Genomic DNA, 27,849 nt, shown 5'->3' with positions numbered 1-27,849 from the left:
TCATTTATATCATTTACTTTGCTTATTTGAGTATATTATTAATTATTATATTATTTACATCTTTGATTTTTTTTTTTACTTTCGAATAGTTAGAATTTCTTATCACTGAACGTAGCATTTTATTAATTAAAAAAAAATTATCTGATGTGATTTATATTTATTTAATTAAATATCAATATTTGCAAATAATATATGCATATATTATATATAACTCATGAATTATTTAGTTCATACAAGCATGTTTTCACTTTGCCCTTTGCACGTTGAAATTAAAAAAAAAAAAAAACTTTGCTTTCCACATTGCACTTTGCACTTTGAAAATACAGCTCATAGATCTCTCACGAACATGTGGCTTGAACAGCTAGCCTCCTGCTACTTAAATAGCTGCATTCACTTGAACCAAAAGTCTTCTCATCAACAAGAATCGAGCAAGTCGACTGTCCAACACATGCCTATAATGACAATAGACAAAACACAACTAATTAAAACTTAAGGGAAAAAAATACCTAGTTTTCATTTGGTACGGCTTTTTTGCTGCTTCTTAAAGCAGCTTTCTAGTAAAAAAATTTAATTTTTTAACTAAAAAGCTGTTTTAACAAGCATAAAAAAAACCGTCCCAAACGAAGCCTTAGAATCATTAGTCCATAGCGATTTCTCCCCAATACTTAAGGATTTATACCTGCCAAACAATACCATAGGCACTATCAACATTACAAGTTCCAATTTGGAAGGAGCCACAAGTACCATGAGGGTCTCCAAAACTGGCAACTTGAAGAGCAGAGATCTTTTGTGGACCTTGGCATGACAATGTCAAGATATTCCCTTCAACTACATTAGCACAAACAATCCCCACTATAACTGTTTGGAAGTTCACCTGACTAGGATCACCACCAGCTTCCTCAAACAAAACCAATGTGTTTGGTTCACCAGCCTTCAAAAATGACCTAGGAACATGATACCTAGCACCAATGTGTCAGAAATTTCAGTTCTCATGAACACATACATGATCATAGTCAGGCTTCGTTTGTGATGACTTTCTTGTTACTTCTTAAAACAGCTTTCTAGTACTAAAAAGCTGCTTTAAGAAGCAGTAAGAAAGCCGTCTCAAATGAAACCTAAGTTAGAAAATTTCACGAGTACTGTAACATACCATCTTTGTGCTGGTTCGCCGCAACCAGTTTGGCAGCTATTAGATTGGAAGGGGCCTCTGTAATCACAAGGACTGCAGCCTCCGGACCAGGTAAGATAGCTTGGCCAATATCTGCCAATGCTTTGGCCATTAACCCATGCAGTTCCTTTGCCCAATCCAAGCAAGTCCACCACCACAGGATCAGAACCAAGAGGAGCCTGGAAGGTGGTCTGTCGTTCATATCAGACATAAAACCATTTCAGGAATTACCTTTTTGGAAATAGTTTATGAACTAATTCAAATCATCAATAATAAATAAGCAGAATATAGTAAAATGCATAAAAAACATCAAGAAATTTTGTACAGATTCATCTGATAACTATTTTCTATTTCTTCTGTTGCAGTTTTCATTACAATGATAAAAAACTAAAGTAACTGATTATTGTCTCTACATTGTTTTTTCTCTTAGGATATTAATAAGGCTCTACAACTTTATACAGTAATTAATCTGAATTTTATTGAGATTTTACCTTGTACCAAGTGAAAGGAACCTTCCTTGGAAATATGCCACCTTTGTTCCAGGTTGAATTAGAGTTGTCAAGATACACTTGCTGCTTCTCCCCATCAAGCCCCACCTACATAAAAAAAATTGAATTAGAAGGATAAAAATGATCCTCGACTATATAAAACTATCATTTGAATTCCTTGAATTTTTAAATACAGGCCTAAATGATTTCATATAGAGACTAATTTGATCTTTATTTGAAAAATCAAGGGACCAAATTGATATTTTTATATAACCGAGGATTATTTTGATACTTTAGAAAAGGTTAGAAAACTAATTTGATCATTTTCTCGAATGCGAAAACATTAATAACAAGATTAAGGTTCATACCTTGTAGGACCATGTACTGAAAGACAAATCAATTGTATCATTATAATTTCCAATTAGTTTGACTGGACCACCAACAATTCCAGCAGGCATCAGCTCATAGTAAGGGCCATAGTTCTATTCACCAGATAGATAAATTTAGTTTTCACTCTCACAATGTGTTAATTAACATAAATGTTATTGGAAGGAGGGAGTTGTAAACCTTAAGACCAACTGTTGCACTAAGTAGTGCAATGATGTTTGTTTCTTGGTTCAATATAACATCCTTCTCGAACACAAATGAGAACTTTCCATTGGGGGCATACTCAGAACCTTAGAAAGAAAAATATGAATTTTATTAGTGAAGTTTTAATGATGCAAGAACTGTTTTAACTGATATAATTTCTCAGTACATACCTATGAGATCACCATTGACAAAGGCATGGAGAATGTGGCCAGTTGTGCTCACTTGAAGACTCATTTGTTGATCTTGTGACACATTCACACTGCAGAAATTGATATGATAATTTGAAGAATTTGATTAAAAGTAATTAAGATTGATAATCATTTTAATTATATCATTTATGAGCAACTATATCGCACTGTGGATATGACATGATACAGATATAGGACACGTCAATTCTTAAAATACAGGATACGGGTATGGCTCGGATACGGCATTATAATTTATAAATTATACATAAGTATTAAAGAAAACAATCAAAGCATAATTTGGTGGCATGTTTACTAAATAACATATGAGAACTAAACTTCTTTTTTTTTTCCATTTAAGAAGACATACAAACCACAATAACCTTCTTGTGTGGCCTCGTCTCGCGTAATCGATGATGGAAAAGAAGCTTGCGGTCGCCTGGCCTCATCTCGCGTAAACGGACATTCGTCTCGCCTAAACAAACGCCTTGTGTAAACGAAATCTCGTCTCGCGTAATCGACGATGGAAAAGAAGCTTGCGGTCGCCTGGCCTCATCTCGCGTAAACGGACATTCGTCTCGCCTAAACAAACGCCTTGTGTAAACGAAATCTCGTCTCGCGTACGCTCTCGTCTTGCACATCGGCTCGCCTCATCTCTCATACGCCCTTATCTTGCCTGTTCGGTGTCGGCCGCCTCTCCTCTCCTGCTCCTTTGATGAAATGATGAAGACGAAACTCGCTCGTAATCGTGAATGCATTCTCGTTGGTCGTAGAAACAAAGGAGCCCTAATGACTCGTCTCGCGGGTTCGAAAATGAGAAAACCTCGTTAGCAGCCGCAAAAGTAAATATGACGCTTTTTCTGGATTTTTTTCGTTTTTCAACGGACACGCGTATAGGATACACGTGTTCTTTTGAAATTAAATAGTATTTTAATTGGATACGGCTTTGCCATTTCCGACACATATCGGTGCCGTATCCAACGTGTATCCATGTCCGACATGTATCCGATACAGCACATCTTCATAAATAGGTGTATCGGTGCAACATAGATGAGCAATTATGTACCTTGTTATATACCACAAGTAGTCACTAGCATCAACAGAAGCCAATATTTGATCTCTGAGTGTATTTGTAGTGAAATCAGGCTCCAATCCTTGAACAGCTTTGCTTAAATCCTCTGGTTTCCATGACCAGATAAGGCTTGTAGGTTCTGCTTCAGCCTGATTTGGCTTCTTCACCATGATAGAGGTCTGCGCATTGACCTTAAAAGGAAAAAAGAAAGATAAATTTATCTAATATTTTCTCTCCTTCTCATAATAGACTAATTAAGGCTTCATTTGGAACAACTTTTTTTAATTTTTATACTAGAAAGCTGCTTTAAGAAGCAGTAAGAAAGCCATCCCAAACGAAGTCTAAATACTTGTATATTACAAAGTAGAAACTTACATACCTTGGCAGTATTGTAAACTTCTTGCTTACAATCAGGAAGAATACTAACGGACCAAGCTGGTAAAAAGTACTTAGTTCCTTCAAAATCTAAGGTGGCTTCGTCCGTTTTGTTCTTGTTTGCCAAGAAGCAGCCAGGCACAACGCCAATACCAAAGAATTTTGTCACCTGCAGTGATAAAATTATTTAGGCTGACTAACACTTTTCTATTTTGTTTTGAGAGCTATGATCTCATCTTATGCTTTCTCAAAAGCAGATTTTTCAAAATCAATTTTGAAAAATCAGATAAAAAGCTAGACCCGTGACCCGAAATTGACACCCCTAGTTCACAGAGACAAAATCGGATAGTTCTTCCCGTTCGGTGTCCGCACAAAATAATTTCTCCTTCTTCAGACCTCAATCCGAATTTTTGTTTGATCACTGCTATTTCGTTGCTTTCCAAAAAAATTTATATTAGCAAGATGCTTCTATAACAACTTCGAAATTATCTTTTCTCTACACCAACTTTACAAAATAATAAGATAAAGAAAAATGGTGTATCTTAAACTGAAACAATTAAACATTATAGAACTAAAGAAACCATACTGATAAGCCATTTTCAAGCTCAGTTGTTTCTGCGTTTCCATAAGTCAGAGCTTTCTCCATCTTCTTAATAACAGCATGAAGGTTCTTCAAATGCCCCCACTTCGGCTGTCGTATATTTCCTGAAATTACAGAATAATATTATAAAAAAAAATTAATTATTTTTTATAGATTTTTTTTATTTAAAAACAAGAAAAAAAAAATCTTACCATATTCATCAAGAGGAGCATCATAATCATACGTTGTTGTGATATATGGACCTCCCGTTGAACGCCCAAAATTAGTTCCTCCATGATACTAATTATAGAAATAAAAATAAATATTTATATTTTCATAAATTTTGAATATTTCATTAAAAAAAGGAAAAAAAATTAAAAATACCATATAATAATTTTGAAGCGTTCCACTTGATTGGAAGAACCGAGCCACAGAGAAAGCTAAGTCTTCAGCAAGTCTGTGTGGATCTGGTTTATCCCAAGCCTTGAACCTAATATTTTATAGAATATTAATTTTAAAATAAATATAAATACTTTAAAATAAAAAAAATTAATATACAATTATTTGGTAAAAAAATATTTACCAAATAATAATAATTTGGGTCTTTACCATTGGTTGAGGTGCATCTGGCTGTTGGCACATAATCCATGGAACACCAATTTGATATGATTCTGCTAACTTTGCACACCATTTGATATATTCCTTGCCAGCATTGCCATAAGGTCCTTGAACATTTCCATATTCATTTTCAATCTATATAAAATATTTTTATTTCAGATTAATAACCATACAAAAACAATATTGAAAATATATTATTTACAAATATACCTGAGTTATTATAATTGGACCTCCTTGTGGTGCCAGGAGGCTTTCTCGTTTAATCATGTCCACAATTAGTGTTACAAATTTTTGCATTTCATCCTACAAATATTATTATTAAGATAAAAGAAAAATAACAATAAAGTACACATTAATTATATATTTATAAAATTACCTCAAAAGGCCGGTTATTTGTCCTCATTTGTAATCCTGGAATCTGGCGCAACCAAGCTGGAAGCCCACTGTAATAATAATAAGAATTTAATAATTATTTTGTTTAAAAAATTGGAATTTAAAAAAAAAAAATACAATTTTGTAATTTAAATTACCCATAGTTCCATTCGGCACAAACGTAAGGGCCAATGCGAAGTATAGCATAAAGACCAGCATTTTGGATCTCTTTGATGAATCTGATGAGATCTAAATTGCCTTCAAAATTATACTGCAATAGGGGATAAAAATATTAAAATATTTTGATAAAAATTTAATTGAAATGAATCATAAAATGATTAAATTAATTTTGAAATGAGTGTAATATAGCATTTTAGGGTTGTGAAATTGATACGAAAGACATTTGCAGCCGATAGCGACTACGACAGTTTTGCAGCGATTTTTGGAGTCACTGTTGGTCTTTTTTGTGGCAGTTAAAACTGTTGTAAACTTTCTTACTGCTTCGATTTTCAATCAACAATTACAGTTTCTATTCGATTTTCAGTCGACTGCCGTTATTTTGTTACTTTCAAAAAAATTTGCTTTCTACAACAGCTTTATACAATAAATTTACAATCACCTTTATAAAAAATTGCAACTGTAACAAATGGATCATAAATTATGTGCTACAGAAGCCTGATTTTACTGTAAGGATTGATCAAATAACACTTATATTGCACATGTCTTAAAGTTAATTTATAAATTTAAAACTCTTTCTCACCAAATTTTAATTAGAATATTTAATATTTTGAAGAAAAAAATTTAATGATAAAATGAAATTATGTAAATTAAAAATAGATTTATCTTTATTTTAACTATTTAAATTAGCAAAATTACCTGGCCCCTTTGAGGCTCATGAGCATTCCAAAAAACATACGTCTCAATCGCATCAAGACCCCCTTCCTTTGCTTTTTGCATCAAATCAGGCCACATCTAAAATATAAAGAGAAAAATTATAGAATTTTACATTTCATAAATGTCAATTTAAATAAAAAGTTCAATAATTAAATAAAAAATAACATAATAATTTAATTTAGGCTAACATCCACAAAAAGATATAAAAAAAGAAAAAAAAAACTATATAGCCATTGCATATTGCATATGATGAAATAAAAAAGAAAATAAAAAAAAAATATTAAACAACATAAAACTTTTATCCCACTATATGGGGTTGACTATATGAATCATTTATCTCAATTGTGTCTTATCAAGAGTCAAATTCTCATTTAAATCTAATTAAAAAATATTATTTATAATATTTTGTAATCAAGCTTTTTTTAGTCTATTTCTACACCCACTCTCCTAATCAGGTCATTGGAAGACCGACGTTTATGCGACTAAAACATCTAAGGCGAATATCTCTAATCTTATCTGCCACTAGAGCAACTCCAACATTTTGATCACGTCTATATTCATTTCACATTCTGTCTCTAAGAGTGAAATCACTCATCCACTGAGCATCCTCGTCTCTTTAACACTTTATTTAAATTTAGGGTTCATTTTTAATGGCCAACATTCTGCACCATAAAGCATTATAAGTCTCGCCACCATGTTACAGAATTTTCCTTCATATTTGAGATAAATTATTTTATGTGGAGGCCGGACATAGCTTTACGTCCGGAGGCGAATACAGTGCCACGTCAGCAGTACCGAGCCGCGGTACCAAAAAAGAGGTGACATGAAGCATTCTGATTGGTCTCCAGACGGTGTTTGACGTCCTTACAGAATAATTTTTCCAAGTATGAGAGGTATTTCTATATCACGCAACAAGCCCAATGCATTCCTCCATATCATCTATTTTATCATCAATTTGAACAATAGATCCGATAAATTAAAAATATGTACTCTTATTAATGACTTGATCCCGCAAAGTTATAGTCACCCAACTTGATCGCTCAATTAAAATTATGAAATTTAATCCTTATATATACCTCGGGAGTGCTTCGGGGATAGTGAATGGAGCCAGAAAATAGAACTCTGCGTTGGCCATCAATGGTGATCGCTCTACCGTCATGAGAAACTTGCGTGCTTAAGACTGAGTAATCACAGAGAAAAGAGCAGACAAAGGCCACCAAAATCAAAGACTTAGCCATTAATTGATCACTTCTTCTTCTTCTTCTTCTTCTTCTTCTTTACCTCTCAAGCTGTATATGTACCAGAGATCGATGCCTGCAACTGAAGCTTTTATATAGTTATTGAACGTTGAAAATAAACATAAAAGCTTCTAATAATAGGCTAAGAATGAGGTGGCATGCAAAAAAACTTATCCATTTTATCCATTTCAGTTGCAGTCCAAGCTTTATCTTATCTTTTATTAGCAGTGTTTAATTATGGCACTAATCTCAACTTAAACTACAGTAATTACTGAAATTTATACTATATGAAATCAATTGGAAAATCAGTTCTTCTTGCTTATCTAAATCTTAATTCAATTCTGAAACAAATAAGTAAATTTAAATGTTCTTAAAGTAAAGCTCGAGCTTGGCTCACGAGTCTATTTAATTCACTTGCATTCCTACAAATGCTTCATTTGGGAGAGCTTTCTTAATGCTCTATAAAATAACTTTCTAGTAGAAAAATTTCTAGTTCTAAAAATTTTTGTACTAAAAAAATTAAAAAACTGCTTCAGAAAATACGAAGGCTTTGTTTGGGATGGCTTTCTTACTGTTTCTTAAAGCAGATTTATAATATAAAATTAATATTTTTACACTATAAAGTTGCTTTAAGAAGAAGTAAGAAAGCAGTTTCAAATGAAGCCTAAATTCCATCATAAATTTTGATTGGAATAGTGGGAATAAAAATGTTTCTGATATAGAAAAATCTACGAGCAAAGGAAAGGGATTTGAGGAGCTGATCAATCAGAAGAATAGGCAAAGAAGAAATAGGAATTGAGGTGAGACCAGGATGAAAAACTACTTACAGAGCTTCAGCATAGCCACAGGATCGGCAATACCTCCATCTTCTTCCTGCATAAACTGCACTGCTTATGCTTTCATGTTTCGCAGTTGTGGCTATAACTTAATTATTTTATTATTATTATTATTTTCTCTTTGTTTTGTAGTTCTATAAAAAATATTATGTGATCGAGTCAATAGCCCTAATAATTAATAATTTTATATGATTGTGAGTATCTCAAAAAAATATATTATATTGTAAATGCTACTCTATGTATTTTTGGACTGTCTCTCTCTCTATCTCTAATGAGATTAGATTATGAAAAGAGCATAATAATAATAATATTATTATTATTATTTTAAGATTATGTTGATGTATTTGATTTCTTATATAAAAATTATGACAAGTTCCTCAAAGCTATATGTAAGCATTGAGGATTCCCATTTTCCCTTTTTTGTTTTTTGGTTTTTGTTTTTTTTTTTTCAATGAATGTCATTAATCAAATAAAGTTACATTTGGCAGCATTATAATTAATCAGGCAAATTAAAATTAGTAAATTCACAAACAGAAATTATTTATTTATTTCTATGATAAGCTTCAAATTTTTAATTAAATTTATTTTGAAAATAAAAAATAAATTAATATTATTTAAATGAAAATCAAAATATTAATAATACATTTTTTTTTTCAAAGGGAATATGTTGTTCTTATCAACACGTCCAATCAGTTCTTTTCATTTAACCAATTAATATAAACTGATCCGGATTTTGATTATTTTGAACAAAACCGATTCAAAATTAGTTATTTTATTTTTAGATTTTTATAAAAGATAAAAATTATCTCTGAATATTTAAAAAATCACATTTTCATTTCTTAATTTTTTTAAAAATATGTACTTGAATGGTTCCATAAAAAAATTTAATATTATCTCTATTTAAAAAGCCAAGTGATTAAAGCTTCATTTGAGATGGCTTTTTTATTACTTTTTAAAACGGAGTTATAATACAATTTTTTTAATTTTTGTACTAAAACTCTATTTTCAGAAGCAATAAAAAAGCTGTCCCAAACGAAGCCTAAATTGAGGCTTCATTTGGGATGACTTTGTTCCTGATTCTTAAAGCAATTTTTTAATACAAAATTAAAAATTTTGTATTAAAAAATTACTTTAAAAAACAATTAAAAAGCCATTTCAAATAAAGTCTGATACTTTATATAATTGAACATATTTTGAGAAAAAAATTAATTGACCAATTTGGTCCTCTCAAAAAAAAAAAAATTCAAATAGTTTAGATTGATTATTTCAATAATTTATGAAAGAATGTTTAAGCTAAATATATTGCAATAATCGAAAAACAAAATTAAAACAGCTGATACTCCTCACTAAAACTTCAGAAAAATGAAAGCTCATTAAAAAAAAAAATCATATTCATAATTTAAATTTTCATAAAAAAAAATTAATTATGAAAATAAACTTGAATATATATATATAAAGAGCTACAGTGTAATAACCCCCTGCAATGCCTTTGGAGTGCTTAGTTGTAAATCTTGTCTGGATAATAATTATAAAAGAACAAGACCGCCTGCAAGAACACAATTGGAGATACTGAATCAGTCGTGAGGTTTTGTTGAAGAAAAATTGATTTTCAAGCAACTTGCAGAACAGATGAAAGGAAAAAAAATGGAGAATTCGGTACAATGAAAGAAAATGTCATGCGTTAAGTAAAGATTGTTGGGGGTGGAAGCAAAACACGGCAGACAAATAAATAAGAAAGGTAAAAGTAGCGGAAAAGAAAGAACACAAGGATTTAACGTGAAAAAGCCCGAAATCGGAAAAAAAAAAACACATCCAAACACACCAAGAAAACCACTGTGAAAATGAGATAAATTTGTACATATCTCCCTTCGCTCTTACTCTCTCAATGTCTCTCTTCTCTTTTGCACTATTCTCGCACTAGAATGTTGTTGACCCATATGGGCAAAAACACACAAACAAGGTGAAATTGACGCTTGACGGGTCACTTGAAAAGTCAAACGACCTCCGATTGTCAAACAGACTGCATCATTAGAATCAGGACGTCGAATTCGCCTAAGGATGAACCCCTCACAATCAAATCGGACGAGATAGATTAAAACGGACGACCAACACTAAAAATTGACGCGCGACGTAAATTTCCACGTTGTTTGTTATGTAATTTTGTTTCCGCTGTGATTGTTTGCACAACGCTTCTCTCTCAGTCTCTATTTTCCTATAGATCTTTTCCATATCTACCCCACATCAGACACTCAAAATAAGTGCCTGATGAATGTTAGGGGCTGGTCTGAATTTGAAAGGGGTTGATTATGAACATAGACTGTAAATTGAAAAATGATTATCTGATTCACAGATTGAATATGGCAGATAATAAATGGAGAGAGCTGCAGAAACAAATTTAAGACTGACATGCTATGATTGCATAGGACCGATTCAACCCCAATACCTATTCATTGATCTTTTGCTTGCATGGACTTGGAGAGAGGGAAAAAGGATATAAGTGAGCTGTGAGAGAAAGGAGAAAAAAGAGGGCAAAAGAGAGAGGTGACATACAAGTTTCCAAGGAAAGAGTCCATAAAATCTTTTATATAGGCAAGAGTAGTTATGGTCTTTACTTTGTGGCTCATATATCAGCTCTTAATCATGAGATCATTAGTGGCATACATACTCTTCAGACTATTTCTCCTTGCTTTGAAAAAGAAAATTAGCTGTGCATTTTAATTGGCTCTTTCATCAAGAGTTTGACCACTTCATTGATTTTTGGTTAAAAAAAATATAATTAGTCTTATAGACACTTTATATAATAATAAAACGTCTGGCGGTAAAATGGATTTGAGTACTCAGGAATTGAAATCAAGACTGGGTTTGGGCGGAGGCGAAGACAACGATTGACGGCGAAGGCAGCAGACGGATGCTTACGACGACGGACGACGACGCTGGCGAAGTCGACGGATGCTGGCAAAAACGGCTCGATCTCCCGCTAGATGAGCAGCTTGACGAGCTCGCTTTTTCCCTGTCGAGTCGAGTTCGAGCTCGAGCTCAGTATTCGATAGTTGAGCTTGACTCGAACACCCCCTGACTCGAGCTCAACTCGACTCGTTTGCACCCCTACCCTTGACACAAACACATAGAAATAAAGACTGGAAGACATGAAAAATGTGTCCAGTGGTACGCCGACAGAACACAACATTAAACATCTTCTACTTCCACTCTTTTATGGTCACCATCACAAGGGATAACTAGTGTAGCTAACAACTAAGAAACCTCCTAAGAGCATGTCTAAGTTTCATTTGCCTGGTCTCGTCTCTAGATACTAAGAGCGCCAAATCATCTACACAACATGCTCATTGTGCCATTTCTAATAAATTTTTTAAAAAATGTTTTTGATTGCAATCCAACACTTCTAACGGCGGCAATATGCTATGGCAAAAGAAACAAATGTATGCAGTGTCTGAATAAAATGAGAAAAGGGGAACTAAAAAGATGGCTAAACTGATAAGACACATTTTATAGGAGCTGCATAAAAGTTTATGAAAAACCAACAACGAGGTCAAAAAACTCACAATACAGTAATTATTAAAATACGATAACCATGAAGCTTAGAAGCAAATTATGTTCATGGTTATAAAGGGAACTAAAAAGTTATATCAAGGATATGAAAAACATCACACAACCCCTAAAGTATGAACATAAAAGCAACGAAAAATAAAAAAGTTTTAAATGTACCTCTTCGTTGGGAGAAATTATTCAGTGCAGACACGGGACCGTTTGGAGACGAATGAGAGTGCACCACGTCACCCGGTATACAGTGATACATAATACCGTTACACAGCAAAAAAGTGATGTGGTGCGCTCTCCTTCATCTTCGAACGCCGCCCGGTGTCCGCACAAAATAATTAATCCTTCATTGGACACCACTCCATCGAGCCCAATCCACAAACTGCATTCCCCCATAGATATTATTGGCAAAACGCACACCAACGGTGAAAGCCATTGCAATTAGAGGAACACGTCTGGCTACAGGAGATGCCTCCACAACCTGTTCCAGACCATTAACGATCTGGTATCGTGTGTTTGAAGAAACCGCCAGGAAAACACCTACATTTTGAGAGAAAATAGTTGATCCAGTAGGGTAGTTATAATAGAAAAATACTACATTAAATTCAATTTGTAGTTTCCATGCCCAAATTAAACAGCATTATTTCTTATCACAGCATTATTCAAATGAAAATACAAAATTGAGCCTAATTTTCATTTGGCGCAAATCAAGCAAATGCAACAAACGACCCAAGAATTAGGAGTTCTACACATAACATTACGGGTATAATAAGTCCAGTGGTGCTTAATGTTTGTTAGTAATTTGCATGGGTAGATTGATAGTGGGGGCACTGGGGGCTATCCCCCACTGGATAAGCCATAACTAAATAGCAAAAAGTGCGCATGTAAGGTTATTCGCATGCGCCTCACTCCAAGGCTACTAGTCTCAGATTTCCTGACGCCCTGAATGAGAGAAATTATCTGAAATGATCTCAAATTATGAAGATCTTTCTGAAAGGAAAGACAAGGATCTATTTGTCTTCTTATGGATCCTCCTTCAGAGTTGAAAGACACAAAATTTGTACTTTAGGATGACAAGTTGATTCCATAATTATGGTATGGTTATCAAATATAATGATGCCTAAAATTAGTGAGACATATATATTCCTCTCTTCCGCAAAAAAAAAAAACTTAGGTGTCATCAAACAAACTTTACTTAAAAGTGAAGGATGCTACCCTCATCTATAAAATCAAAACTAAGATTTCAAAAAAATCAAGTAAAATAGCATTCAAATTATTGAGTACTTTAATGCAATGAAGGTTTATTGGCCTGAACTAGATTATTACAAAGATCTCAAAATGGCATGCTACATTGATGTAGTAATTCTCAAATAATTTGTAGAAAGAGAAAGGGTGTTTGAGTCCTTACAAGACTTAATAATGACTTTGACCAAATTTGTGTCGGAATCTTATGCAAAGAAAATATACCATCATAAAATGAGAAATTTTTGTCTCATAAAAGCCAAATAAGAAAGAAAGACAATAATGTTCGACACTTTGATCTCTGAAGCATCGACCATGACAACTACTAAATCCCAATGTAAGAGACTTATCGCTACAGACTCTTTCCTTAGAAAAAGGCAAAAGCATTCTTCCAAAAATAATCCATGGTGCAACTACTACAACATAAAGGACAAATCAAGGAAAAGGTTGGAAACTCCACATAAAGCCCCAAGCTTTGGTGGAAATAAAGAATGTCACCAAAAAAGTTAAACATGCTTTGTTGAATTAGAAGGGCTTAATCCAAAAAATAATAATGAACTCAAGAATTTTCTCATCTCCGAAAAAATCTTATGGATCATAATCTTTAGTTCAAAATGGTGTATGCCTTCTAACTTTTGTGTATTTTTGTGCCTTAATTAATTTCTATGAGCACTTGGATGCAAGATTTAGGAGCTACTAATCACATGACCAGCTTTGCTAATCTTTTTCAAACCTATAAACCCTACCCCACAATAGAATAATAAAAGTGATTGAGGGTTCTCTAACAATTGTTGCAGGTCAAAAAAATTATTTCAATTTTCTCCACACTTAACATCAGTAATGTACTGCATGTTCCTCATTTTGCGGTAAATCATCTGCAATCCATAAAATCACTAAAGACCATACTAATAGCTAGGTAACTTTTTTTGCCAATCATTATGTATGTCATGATCTCAGTATGAGAAAGATGATTGGGCAAATTAGAGAACCTAAAATATATGTTTTTTTCTCTTTTTTCGGATGTAAATATGAAAATTTTACATTGAGACTTGTAAAATTGCCAATCATTATTGCATTATTTTTCCTTAAAGTTATTTTACATCCTTTATTCATTTTCTAATTTCTCAATTTGACATCGGGAAGCCATCCAAAATTCCTAACATTTTTAGAGCTATAATAGTTATCACCTTTATTTAAAATTGCACTCAAATGACAAAAATCTAATATTCTAATGTAAGCATTATTCTTTCCATTTTTATTGCCATAAAACAAAAATATTTAATGCTTTGAACTAATAATGCTAGCCATTACTTTAACCACACATTATTATATTTCTTCTAAAAAATATATTATCCACCAATCGTCTTATCCTGACACTCCACAGCAGATGGAGTGATAGAAAAGATAAATCAAAAACTTTTTGGAAATCACTAAGACTCTTTTTATTCAAAATAAATTGCCAAAAAGATATTGAGGAGAAGCAACCCAAGATGTCGCATATCTAATTAATAGAATACCCTAAAGAGTGATTGGCTTTAAAAGTCCTATAAATTATATAGCTAAATTCTTCCCCATAAATAACTCTCTCTCAAAAATCCCTTAAAAACTTTTGGGTTTATTGCTCATGTCCACATCCACAAAAAATATAGAGGCAAACTTAATCCTAGAGCTCTCAAATATGTTTTTATTAAGTATTCCTCCACTCACAAAAAAGAATAAGTGTTATCATCCTATTATCAAAAAATTTCTTACATTAAAAGATATCAACTTTAATGAGAAGCAATTTTTTTCAATCAAACTCATCTTCAAAGTGAGAACTCTCAACTGAAAAATAAATTTAATGAAACATATATCTTTCATTTTGATATTTATATAATATAAACTCTAAAAAATTCAGACACTATACCTCTTCTAGTTTTTATAAGTAGGAACAAACCTAGCAAAAATCTCCAACAAGCTCAACACTCGGTACTATTATCAGGTTAACAATGATTAACTCATCACTACAAATTTCTTCTTCATCTCATCTCCTTGTATACATCTTTTTAAAATGTTTCTCCTACCTATAAAGCTTTTCTTACAAATATCAGCTCTAGCTCTAATTCTATTATATTACCACAAACTCTGTTTGAGGTGCTTGAAAATAAGAATTTAAAAGATGCAATGAGAAAAAAAATGAATGCTCTGAAAAAAAATCAAACTTGGGAGATCAATGAACTACCAAAAAGAAAGTAAATATTCTGATGCAAATAACTTTTTTAATGCAAAATACAGAGCAAATGAAAGCCTAGAATGGTATAAATAAGATTGGAAGCAATGATATACCCAATCAAATAGAATTAACCATCATTTTTTTTTTGCTCCTACTATAAAAATGAATGCAATAAACATCCTATTTTCTCTTACAACCAATATTGAATGTTCCATACAGTAGTATGATGTAAAGAATGCTTTCCTACTATTGACCTCCTCATACGCTCCAAAATAGATTCAAGCAAGCATGATGAGAACGACAATCAATGAACACAACATTATGTAACGGCCTTGAAACTCTTCAAAGTTGTGCGTAGCGAGCTCGAAACACCTCGAAGTTGCATGTAGCAAGCATGAAACTACTCAAATGTTATCTATTTGTGAAAATATTCTAGAGAATAAATACTCGCAAGTGACTAGATTGAAAAACTAGAATTATAATTTTACGATTTAGTGAAACTATTTGTTAGGCCGGCTCCTCCTGAGCCCGCTGAACCGGTCCCTAGTAGACCGGTTTGGGTGTATAGCCGGCGGCCCAAGTGGGGCGGAAACAAGAAAGAGAGAGGGAGGGGCCCACCTATTAATTAATTTTTGCTTTGGAGGAAATTTTTGAATTGGGGGGCTGATTAGGAAAATTGTAATTGTCCATTGCCTTTAATTAGTTGCTTTGGGGAAAGGATTAGGGTTATGCAAGATTTGAATTTTCTTTGAAGTTTCTTGGCGTCTTGGGCTCTAGAACTCCTTGTCTAGAGATTTGGGAGAGACGATCCTCCTCTCGAATTGAGGATCCCTTGTATCTTGCTCTAGTGTTTGTTTGCTTTGATTCCCTTATGGAATCCACTGTTTTGGGGCTGTTTTCCCCCAAAATTTGGTTATTTCCTCACTGTTTTTACCAATTAGTGATAGGTTTGCTTGCGAACTCAAGTATTTCCCTTAGGATTACTTGCGAACTCTAGTATTTCCTATCACAATTCAGCATGAAACACAGGGAATAAATATATCTACATCATCAACAACAACAACAAGCCTTTATCCCACCATGTGGGGGGCTACATGAATCTTTTTTTCCATTGTGTCATATTAAGAGTCAAATTCTCATCTAAATCTAAAAAAGAAAGGTCATTTCTAATATTTCTAACCAAAGTCTTTTTAGGTCTACCTCCACATCGAGAAAAAAAAAAAAGCTTGGAAGCATTGATGTACACCTACAATTTAATGATTCGTTGTCTGCTAAGAAACAAATTGAGATAAAAGTTTGTCATCATTATCATCAACCTTATCCAAACAATTCATGGTCAACTTTATAAATTATTATTTTTCATTCCTTCCTAATGAGCATCGTTTAATGAGTTAAACATATTATTAACAAATTACTTTGGAAAACTTATATCCATGAAATTTTGGGTCTACCCCTTCTTAATCTTCTAACAAAAATTTTAGTTGCTCGTCTAACGGATGCATTTTCTATCCTTCTTTGTGTGTGTACAAATCAAATGTCTATATTTAATTAGCTTATCTTTTATACATATCACTTGTCCCTCTAAATTATCATTACTTAATTTATCTTTTTTAGCTTTGTTAGGCATCCATTTTACCATTCTTATTTATATCACGTTAAACTTAAATATATAAAAAAAAAAATTTACTTTCCAAGTTTCAGATTGATACAACTATGCTGGCCCAATTGTTGTTTGATAGAATTTATATTGAAGTATCTAGCCTAAACTGTAGTGTTTCTCCATTTGAACCATCTAGCCTAAACTCTAGATGTTGTAGTATCATCTATATCCTCATTCTTTTTTTATATTAGCACCAAAATATTTAAATCTATCACGCTTAGTACGCACATCTCATACCAATCATATGATATTATAACAGATCCATAAGGCTTAAAGTCTTAAAGATGGCGTAGATTTTAACATTACAGAAAAGAAATTCTCAAAATTCATCGATGATTGTTGTTGCGCGGTGATTACCCTAAACCCTAAAAGGCGAGGTTTGTTGTTCTTCTCCTTCGATACAATAAAATAAGAAAATAGAAAAATAAAATGCAACAATTTGGACGGTGGATAATTAAACTATATAAATAAATGAAATATATTAGATATTCAAAGTCATCCATGATGGCCACTGCGCAAATATCATAAACCCTAAAAGGCAAGATTTGTTGTTATTCTCCTTAAATACAACTACATAAAAAATAGGAAAAAAACAACTTGGAAAGTGGATGATTAAAATATATAAATAATAAGGGAAGACCATAATTATGATGTAAATACATTTACTCATCAAGTAAGTGCTGTAATAACCCAATATAGACTTAAGCTTCATTTGTGACAGCTTTCTTACTGCTTCTTATAGCAACTTTCTAATACAAAAATTAAAAAATTTGTATTAAAAAGCTGTTTTAAGAAGCAGTAGGAAAGCCGTCCCAAACTAAGCCTTAAAAGTAAAACTTTAAATCTAATTTTGAACTTTCCAAAAAGTTGAGTGTGAAAGCATAATATAGCTGCACAAAACAAGAGCTTATTAATTATATTTTCATAATAAAGAAAATAACTACTTAAGAAAAAAAAATGCATAGCACATGGATTTAGAAGATACCCCAAAGAGCAGCACTCTTAATAAGTGGTGGAACTGGTATATCGACTTCTGATTTATTTACGCTCCTACAAACAGCACAGAAAAGAATAATCAATACGCGTCACCATACAGAATACGATGCGTGAACCGGGGGAAATCCTATAAAAATAAGGCAATAATGCATCAATATCAAAGTAGCTTTGAAAAGCATTAAGTTTTAGAATAGAATATAACACAAAATGTAAGAATTTTGAGATGTTAAAAAAGCATAATGCTTCTACGTATCATCAAAACAGAACACTCAGTTTTCTTTAACTAAAACAATTGACTGCTACATTCTCTAAATAACAAAAGTTCCTTTAATGATCCTCTCATTTTGAATTACACATTATGATATAACTGAAGTACACTGGGACTGAACAATCCCAATGGCAGATTGTATGTGTTAATAAATCTAGTGAAAGCACAAGTTTCTATCAGGCTATCAGCACTAAGAGTTGCATCAAATGTAGGGGCTAAAACATAGTTCAAGAGATGCGTGAAAAAAAATGTATAATAATAAATAACTGTTAATATGAAGTTTCGAAAAGCGAAAAAAAAAAAAAACTAGAATAAAATAAAGAACCTTATATACTTCCATAAACTTCTTCTAATCTAACTACATAAAGACAGCATGAGTCGCATGGAATGAAGGGATTAAAATTTTTTTGGGGCTCGCCCTATGCCGAGTCATAGAACAATTAGAGGCATTGGCCTGCGGGGTGCAGCCAAAGCATCACCCTGAGCGCTTGAGGCAGTTTTTTACATACACCATAAACTAGATGAACGTTTAATATTATAATTTAGGTGAACTTAAATTAAATGATTAGAAAACTCTTAGCAATTGTCTGATCCAATTTCTTTCTTTTAATCTACTTAGAAAATGTCTCGAAGTTATATCTAAGGCCTATATAAACAAAAATGAATTAATAATGCATGATATATAATCAATATGAAAGATTTTACAAGCCGAGGTATAACATTAATTTTGTAATCTTGTAGCTTTTAGACCATTTTACCTCATTCTATTAGTTTTGACTCCAACTCTACAAGAAAACAACAAGATATATGTATCAATATCCCAAACACAAATTTGTTTGTTACAAATAGTGTTTAAGGAGATTTTTGGGGTTTGACCCAAGGAAGGGAAAGCCAAATTTGCCCCATAACAACTAAAGGAGGCATTAGACTATAGTATGTGGGTGCAGGCCAAAGCATCACTCTGAGTCCCTGAGGCAAACTTTTGGCACGCACCAAAAGCTAGGTGATAATCAAATGCTACAATTTAAGTGTACTTAAATTAAATGATTATAAATCCTTAAATGTTAACCGCTCATTTTTTCTATTAATCTTATAAGCAAAAATCTCAAAGTTATTTCCAAAGCCAGTATGAAAAGAAATAATAATAAAACAAATTAAGCTAACTCAAATAGCTCTCCATTTACTTCTTCACTGTTTTTACATCTCTGACTTGCTCAATCATTGTTTTTCACACAATAACTTATGCTCACTCATTGACACACTCACTTAGTTAATCTACTTTATTAACTTCACTACCGAGCTAACTAGTACGGTTTGATTCATTTCCACTTACTCGTCAAACCTATGCATCTCATCTTGGTGGCAAGCACACTCGTCGGTGCCTTTGTGTTTTCTCTTCCATTGAAGAAGACAATGGTCTTGACTCTTTGTTGATGCCTCTAAATGAATCTCTCAGTTTGTTGCAAGGGTTAAATCCATAATGCGCAAAAGTATCCAATCTTTGTAGATTAGAAGACATGATTGTTAGGTTTTATTGTAAGGATATTGGTATATTATACTTTTGTTTAAACCTCTCAATCAAACAAATGACTATTAAATTCCCAAATAATTTTCCATGATTGTGATATTAGATTTTGGAGTTAGAATATAAATGAAATAAGTATGGACTTTACATTTTAAATTATATTTCAAATTTTTTTAGTATTATATTTTTAATCATATTCTTTTATTTATGAAATATTTAAAATATAAAACTCATGGGGCTTACAACCTATGCCTAGGGTCTTATGCCCTACGCGTGACAAGGAAACACCTCATCTTATGTCTTGACCTTTTAAAACTTCGTCAAAACAATGATTTCCCATCCTTAATAAATCATCATCACTATTATATTTAGTCTTACCCTAGCTATTTATTGACAACTATATGATGAATCCTCGTTTTCCTTTCATTTAGGTTGATTGTTGAGTGTGATCTAGGACCTATTTAGGAAAAATATAATTTCCCTAACTATTTGGGTTCAATTTTATGAATGCTTACTCTCCTTTCGACCTACTTAGTCATGTGAGATTTCAAAACTTTTTTAATGCAAATATTGTTTATAATTTCTATCCATTTTTCAGTAGATTTACCCCTTTTTTTTCTTCAAAAGCCTTCAACATAAATCTTATGTACACACCTTATTAGTACATTTTTTAATCTTTGTTATACTTGTCCAAACCAAGTATATTTTCCACTAACTCATCCATGATAAATGTCACTTCTACAATCCCTTGTATTAGTATTTTCAATTAATCACTTCTAATTTTGTTACACATCCATCTTTACAACTTTATTTCTACCACATCAACTTGTTTATCACCAACTTCTTCACCTACAAAATCAAGATTCATACAACATATCCAGCCTAATTGTAGTTTCATAAAATTTACCCTCAGAAGCTCATTTGATTCAGCTTTTTGCCTACTTTGTAGAAATAGAAAATTAATGCAAAGTAGCAACTTATTTGGACGAAAATTTTTATGCTGCTTTTCAAAAAAAGTTGCCTTGCAAAACCTATTTTTAGAAATCAATTTTGAAATTGATTCAAAAAACATCTTCATAAAAATAAATTCTAAACCTGCTTTATGAAATGTGAAACCTATGTTCTATAATATTCACATATCATTCAATACATCTGAGACACTTCTCCTTTTTTAACCACACAACTACAACTCTAGATGTTATATACTCATCTTATCCACATCTTTTCCGTGATAGGCCTAAAATACTTAAACATATCACATATAGGTATTAGGTAATACTTCGAATATTTTTGCAAGTATCTCCACAATTGATGCAATAAGATGCAAACTTAATGTTGATACTTGTTGTCATAAAACTAACTAAATTGAATGTGAAACAGAACATCTTAAAAAGGTGTATATGCATTTAACATAAACTAAAAAAGCATATTGAGTACAAACCTAGAGAGAATAATAATGCTTCAGATTAACAAAAAGTTGCAAAATGCGACTTGGAATTCACAATGACTTCAAGAGTGAAATAGAGTTGGAATTCCTCAACATGTCCTATTAAACATTATGAACTTTGAAATAATTTATCATGCAACAATTTGAGCATCAAAAGCAATGAAGAGATAGATCAGACTATGAAAGCACAAAAATTTTAACAATAAAGACTTCACCTTTTGGCAGTCATGAACAAATTAGCAATGCCTTGGCCAATAATTCCACAGACAAAACCGACCGACCCATATAGAACTCCCTGTCAATTGGAGATGTTGGAAACAAAATAAAATAAGAGCTTCTTAGACATGTTGAAAACTGTCGAGATAAGATAACATACTTTGCAATGTTTATATGTACTTGCAAGAGATAATATTAAGTTACCTTGTAAAAGTATGTTCCAATTCGTTGCTTGATTGAAAATCTGCTCCCAGGTCTTTCAGCTTCAAACCAACTTTATTTGTTACAAATAGAGTTTAAGGAGATTTCTGAGGCTCGACCCAGCGATGGGCAAGCCAAATTTGGGTGCAGGCCAAAGCATCACTCTAAGTCTCTGAGGCACACTTTTGTCATGCACCAAAAGCTAGGTGATAATCTAATGTTACAATTTAAGTGTACTTAAATTAAATGATAAGAAAATCCTTAACTGTTACCCGCTCATTTTTTCTATTAATCTTATAAGCAAATATCTCGAAGTTATTTCTAAAGTCGGTATGAAAAATAATAATAATAATAATAAATAAAATTAAGCTAACTCAAATAGCTCTCTTTTCTTCACTGTTTCTACATCTCTGACTTGCTCGATCATTCCTTTTCACACACAAACTTATGCTCGCTCATTGACACACTGGCTTAGTTAATCTCCTTTATTGACTTCACTCCCGAGCTAACTAGCGAGGTTTGATTCATCTCCACTTACTTGTCAAACCCATGCATCTCATCTTGGTGGCAAGCACACTTGTCGGTGCCTTTGTGTTTTCTCTTACATTGAAGAAGACAATGGTCTTGACTCTTTGTTGATGCCTCTAAATGAACCTCTCAAGTTTGTTGCAAGGGTTGAATCCATAATGCAAAAAAGTATCCAATTTCTGTAGATTATAAGACATGATTGTTAGGTTTTATTGGAAGGATATTGGTATATTATACTTTTGTTTAACCCACTCAATCAAACACATGATTTTTAAATTCCCAATTAATATTTCATGATTGTGATATTAGATTTTGGAGTTAGAATATAAATGAAATAATTATGAACTTTACATTTTAAATTATATTTCAATTTTTTTTTAGAATTATATTTTTAATCATATTCATTTATTTGTGAAATATGTAAAATATATAACTCATGGGGCTTACAACCTGTGCCAGGGTCTATGCCCTAAGCCGTGACAAGTAAACACCTCATCTTATGTCTTGACCTTTTAAAACTTCATCAAAACAATAATTCTCCATCCTTAACAAATCATCATCATTATTATCTTTAGTCTTACCCAAGCTATTTATTGACAACTTTATGATGAATCCTCATTTTACTTTCATTTAGGTTGATTGTTGTGTAGTCTAGCTAGGACCTACTTAGAAAAAAAAAATAATTCCCCTAACTATTTGGGTTCAATTTTATGAATGCTTACTCTTATTTCGACCTACTTGGTCATATGAGATGTTAAAACTTTTCTAATGCAAATCTTGTTCATAATTTCTATCCATTTTTCCAGTAGATCTGCCCCTTTTTTCTTCATAAGCCTTCAACATAAAATTTCTATACACGCCATATTAGAACATTTTTTAATCTTTGTTATACTTGCCCAAATCAAGTCTATTTTCCACTAACTCATCCATAATAAATTTCACTTCTACTATCCCTTGTTTTAGTATTTTCAATCAATCACTTCTAATTTTGTTACAAATCCATCTTTACAACACTTCTACCACATCAACTTGTTTATCACCAATCTCTTCACCTACAACATCAAGATTCATACAACATATCCAGCCTCATTGTACTTTCATGAAATTTACCCTTAGAAGCTCATTTGTTTCAGCTTTTTGCCTACTTTGAAGAAATAGAAAATTAATGCAAAGTAGCAACTTATTTGGACGAAAATTTTAATGCTGCTTTTCAAAAAAGTTCCCTTGTAAAAGCTATTTCTATAAATAAATTTTGAAATTGCTTCAAAAAACATCTTCATAAAAAAAAATTCTAAACCTGCTTTATGAAATGTGAAACCTATGATTTATAATATTCACATATCATTCAATACTTTTGAGACACTTCTCCATTTTTAACCACACAACTACAACTCTAGATGTTATATACTCATCTATATCCACATCTTTTCCGTGATAGGCCTAAAATACTTAAGAATATCACATATAGGTATTAGGTAATACTTTGAATATTTTTGCAAGTATCTCCTCAATTGATGCAATAAGATGCAAACTTAATGTTGATACTTGTTGTCATAAAACTAACTAAATTGAATGTGAAACAGAACATCTTAAAAAGGTGTATATGCATTTAACATAAACTAAAAAAGCATATTGAGTACAAACCTAGAGAGAATAATAATGCTTCAGATTAAAAAAAAGTTGCAAATTGCGAATTGGAATTCACAATGACTTTAAGAGTGAAATAGAGTTGGAATTCCTCAACATGTCCTATTAAACATTATGAACTTTTAAATAATTTATCATGCAACAATTTGAGCATCAAAAGCAATGAAGAGATAGATCAGACTATGATAGGACAAAAATTTTAAAAATAAAGACTTCACCTTTTGGCAGTCATGAACAAATTAGCAATGCCTTGGCCAATAATTCCACAGACAAAACCGACCGACCCATATAGAACTCCCTGTCAATTAGAGATGTTGGAAACAAAATAAAATAAGAGCTTCTTAGACATGTTGAAAACTGTCGAGACAAGATAATATAATTTGCAATGTTTATATGTAGTTGCAAGAGATAATATTAAGTTGCCTTGTAAAAGTATGTTCCAATTCGCTGCTTGATTGAAAATCTGCTCCCAGGTCTTTCAGCTTCAAAGACACTGTGGAAAAAATATATTATTGTAGTTCCTTCTAAACGAGGCACTATAGCATGATGACGAGAATAAACTAGGACGTTAATATAACCTTAAACAGCTTGCCTAGAAAAAGTTCATTTTTATAGAGCCAAAGAAATACATAACATGGAACTTAAGTGAACTCTTTGGTTCCAACGCATGGGCTCAATTTAAAGACGATTTTTTTTTTTTTTTTAATTTGATGTAGTCAACATTCAATCCAGAACATTGGCAACAACTTCCCAAATTTTTTACAAACTGAAGTAGCTGACAGTCACCAACTTACCTTCCAAATAAAAACTTGAACTTATCTTATGCAAGGGTGATTCTAGTGAGGTGAAATTATTATGTACGGGCGCCGAACGCCGTCCAAAGACCAATCAGAATGCGCCACGTCGCCCCCTGCTTGGTGCTGCTCGATACCCAGCTCGGTATTGCTGATGTGGCGCATTCCAGTTAGTCTCCGGACAATAAACTGCGTTCGGCGTCCGCACAGAATAATTTCTCTCTAGTGAGAGCAATAGGAGAACAAAATTAAAGAAAGAAAACGAAATTCAAATGAACTTGAGGTTCGATAATGATGACATGCTAATTCAGTTGTTTACATATTCAAACTACATTACATTAAGACAATCAAAAAGAGCTTAACAATTGTCATATTTCTACTGACAATCAGATTAATAATTAAAAATATAAAATCAAGTAGTAAGTTATGCTTAATCTATTATTTTCATGTTAATGCTGAAAGAAAAAACAAATCTGCAACAGACCTGCTGGGCAGATTATCACAAGCACGTGAAATGCCACCAAAAATCCCAGCTGATGAAGCTGGCTTTCCAAATCTCACATAAGGCGCCAAAAGACCCACCAATGCAATATCCACCACCACGCCCACTAAAAGATCGGCAGCATACAACTCAAACTCCGGCCAGAAATCTTCCCCTCTCTTTTGAATCTCTGCAAAGGTCCCGCAGCAAGCGTCTATAACTACCTATATTGACCAATAGCCTAATCTTCAATACAATACTACAATTCAAAATATAGAATTGCTAAACCAAAAGCAATAAGGTTTACCTCTGTGCCGACTTTGAAGAGAAAAGACGGGTCAGCTAGCATTCGGTTGCGGAGTAGAGAGCATGACCTCATCGCAACGCCCAGCGGCCAAGGCGAGGCCTTGAAGCCCAAAACAAAGGAAATCGATAAAGGGCTTCTAATAAGCATCGCATTTTCAGGAGGGCGCAAAAGGAAAGATATTTTACCTGCAAGTCTAGGTATCGAACAAGAAGAAGCCTTCGGATGCCAATGGACTTGGCAGCGTCAAGCATATCGGAAGGGAGGGTCGCCCCTCGAGCCTCGGCTTCGCGGATCACATCCTCGAATTTCATAACCGGGCCAAACTCCTCCTCCTCCTCCTTGTTGTCGTCATCTTCCTCCCCTCCACCGCCACCGCCGTCAACTCCAGTGGGGGGTTCTCCAGGAGGGCTGCCTCCGCGGTCAGTAATGGAATTAGCGATTTCAACGGTCCTGATCGTCCGAACATTGTCTCGGTTTAAGGACGCGGAGATGAAGATTTTCTTGGAAGGGAATTTGGGTTGTTTTGGTGGAAAAAATGAGTCTTTGGAGTGGAAGGTAGCAGCGGCGAAGCTCGAAGCAGAGAGGAGAGAAGAAGAAGAGGAAAAGAAATGGAGACTGAGGGAAGAAGGAGAGCAGGACATGACTCTTCGAATCTTGAGAATCTCTCCCACCGCCGAGCGGCCGTAGGAATTCAAGCGTCCGTAAAAAGAATTTTTATTAGTTCGGGTCACTACATCCAGCGTCTATAAAATAAAATATCGCCATTTACTTTTTAATGTGCGACCGGACAATTTGTTCCGGATCGGAACCCATATTGCAATGTATTAGCTGATTTATATTGATCAAGTTATTGTTAGGTATTGCTCAGTATTGTTCGGTAACGATAATACCATTCTGTCAAAGAAGATCAATACATAACAATACCGAACAAAGCCCCGATTTTGCTAGGTATTGCTCGGTATTGGTCTTGACTTAACAGTATTTCTCGTTATTGTCAAGCAATACCGAGCAATACCTAGGAATACCTAGCAATACAGAGCAATACCTAGCAATACATGAACATAACAATACCGGGTTCCGGTCCGGTTCGGATTGTCGGGCAGCACGGTAAAGAGTGAGGGCACATGGCGACATGCTATTAGCGTCTGGATGTAGAGCTACGTCAGGTGTCTGGACCTGATAACAATTCCCGTAAAAATAGGAAAATTTGCAGTAGACTTCTTGGCTCCATGCAATTTAATGGCTGATTTTTTTTATAGTATAAATAAAATAATAATAATAAGTGGAATATGATAAATTAATTATTAAATAATATATTACAATATTACATAATAAAATAATTCTAATTATCGATTAAAATTTTATTAAGTCTCAATAATGTAATATTAATAATTATATAATAGTCTAGAAATTTTATACCGATTGAGTTATTGATATATTAACTTTATATAAAAATTTCACATGCAAAGATAAAATTCATTAGAGATATAATATTTTTTTATATGAGAAACTCAAAAAAAAAAACACTAAAGGTTTATGGTTGTAATAATTTATTATATAATTATAAATACAAAAATATTTCCTTATCTAGTAGAAGATTAAATTATATAATTGTGAAAGATTATTTATTTTTTTGTCATTTGTGTGTGAATAATTGAAGTTCAATAATGATGTAGGGTGTTAATAATCAGACAATAATAGTCATAATATATCACCAAAAATTATCTTGATTGGGCATGAATCTCAAGGCATATCAAAATTAAAAACTGACGAACTTAAATTTGAGACCATTCGAACTATGATTTCAACAAATTTATAGTCAAATTGAACATCTCAAGGAGACGAACTTAACGATATCAAAAATGATCTAATATGAACTCAAATGTCTCCAAAACAAGGGATTGAACCACACATGTGAAATGTTCGAAACATTAATTGGATGACCAAATGATATCCAAATATAGCATTCTTTATAGTTGAATCGACTGCTTAACGAGACAAAATCCAACGAGCCCACAAAATGCGAGGGAATCAACATAGGTCGTCCGATGGAGCACTTCGAATTTGCCTTTGATATTCTCTATATATTACAGGGTATTTCACACCCAAAAACATATAAATAGACCTTATTCTCTACATAATATGGAGATTGTAAATGGCTTTGAGGCTTCAAGGATCTTAGAGCTCCACTCAAGCACCACCACTGGCGAATATTTGTCAACCAACCGAACCACTGTTAGGTTGTTAACCACCGCCCAAACCACTATATGGTCATCGATCTTTGCACTTCTGCCTGACCATTGTTAGACCACTACCTATCCACAAATCAAGGTCAGACCTCCACTAGGTTGCC

At 33.0% G+C, this 27,849-nt stretch overlaps 2 protein-coding genes across 3 annotated transcripts; both read right to left on the bottom strand.

Annotated features, from left to right (window-relative positions):
• Positions 1-338: 338 nt before the first annotated feature.
• On the bottom strand, positions 339-8,460 carry LOC110112517 (beta-galactosidase 13). Its single transcript, XM_028697238.1, has 20 exons — positions 8,409-8,460; positions 7,625-7,669; positions 7,420-7,523; positions 6,326-6,421; positions 5,608-5,720; positions 5,454-5,520; positions 5,288-5,380; positions 5,043-5,212; positions 4,844-4,949; positions 4,672-4,759; positions 4,466-4,584; positions 3,884-4,048; positions 3,499-3,695; positions 2,418-2,506; positions 2,224-2,333; positions 2,025-2,138; positions 1,660-1,764; positions 1,151-1,359; positions 680-959; positions 339-452 (listed from the first exon to the last, which is right to left on the bottom strand). The coding sequence occupies exons 1-20, from the start codon at positions 8,458-8,460 to the stop codon at positions 339-341; spliced, it is 2,436 nt and encodes an 811-aa protein (XP_028553071.1).
• A 1,431-nt stretch (positions 8,461-9,891) lies between these two features.
• On the bottom strand, positions 9,892-26,190 carry LOC110112673 (protein RETICULATA-RELATED 1, chloroplastic). Of its 2 annotated transcripts, XM_020844978.2 has the most exons (8): positions 25,682-26,185; positions 25,497-25,595; positions 25,193-25,413; positions 24,338-24,407; positions 24,133-24,212; positions 18,072-18,136; positions 12,141-12,512; positions 9,892-9,963 (listed from the first exon to the last, which is right to left on the bottom strand). In XM_020844978.2, the coding sequence occupies exons 1-7, from the start codon at positions 26,135-26,137 to the stop codon at positions 12,319-12,321; spliced, it is 1,185 nt and encodes a 394-aa protein (XP_020700637.1). In that variant the 5' UTR covers positions 26,138-26,185; the 3' UTR covers positions 9,892-9,963; positions 12,141-12,318. The 2 variants fall into 2 exon arrangements, with proteins under 2 accessions (XP_020700637.1, XP_028553119.1); XM_028697286.1 differs by lacking the exons at positions 9,892-9,963; positions 12,141-12,512; positions 18,072-18,136 and adding an exon at positions 22,320-22,446 and having other exon boundaries at positions 25,682-26,190.
• Between the last annotated feature and the right edge of the window lie 1,659 nt (positions 26,191-27,849).

This window comes from Dendrobium catenatum, unplaced genomic scaffold, assembly GCF_001605985.2.
Source record: "Dendrobium catenatum unplaced genomic scaffold, ASM160598v2 fragScaff_scaffold_908, whole genome shotgun sequence".
NCBI classification, from domain to species: domain Eukaryota; kingdom Viridiplantae; phylum Streptophyta; class Magnoliopsida; order Asparagales; family Orchidaceae; genus Dendrobium; species Dendrobium catenatum.
Note: the sequence above shows the minus strand (reverse complement) of the source record. Positions and strands in the feature narration are given on the sequence as shown.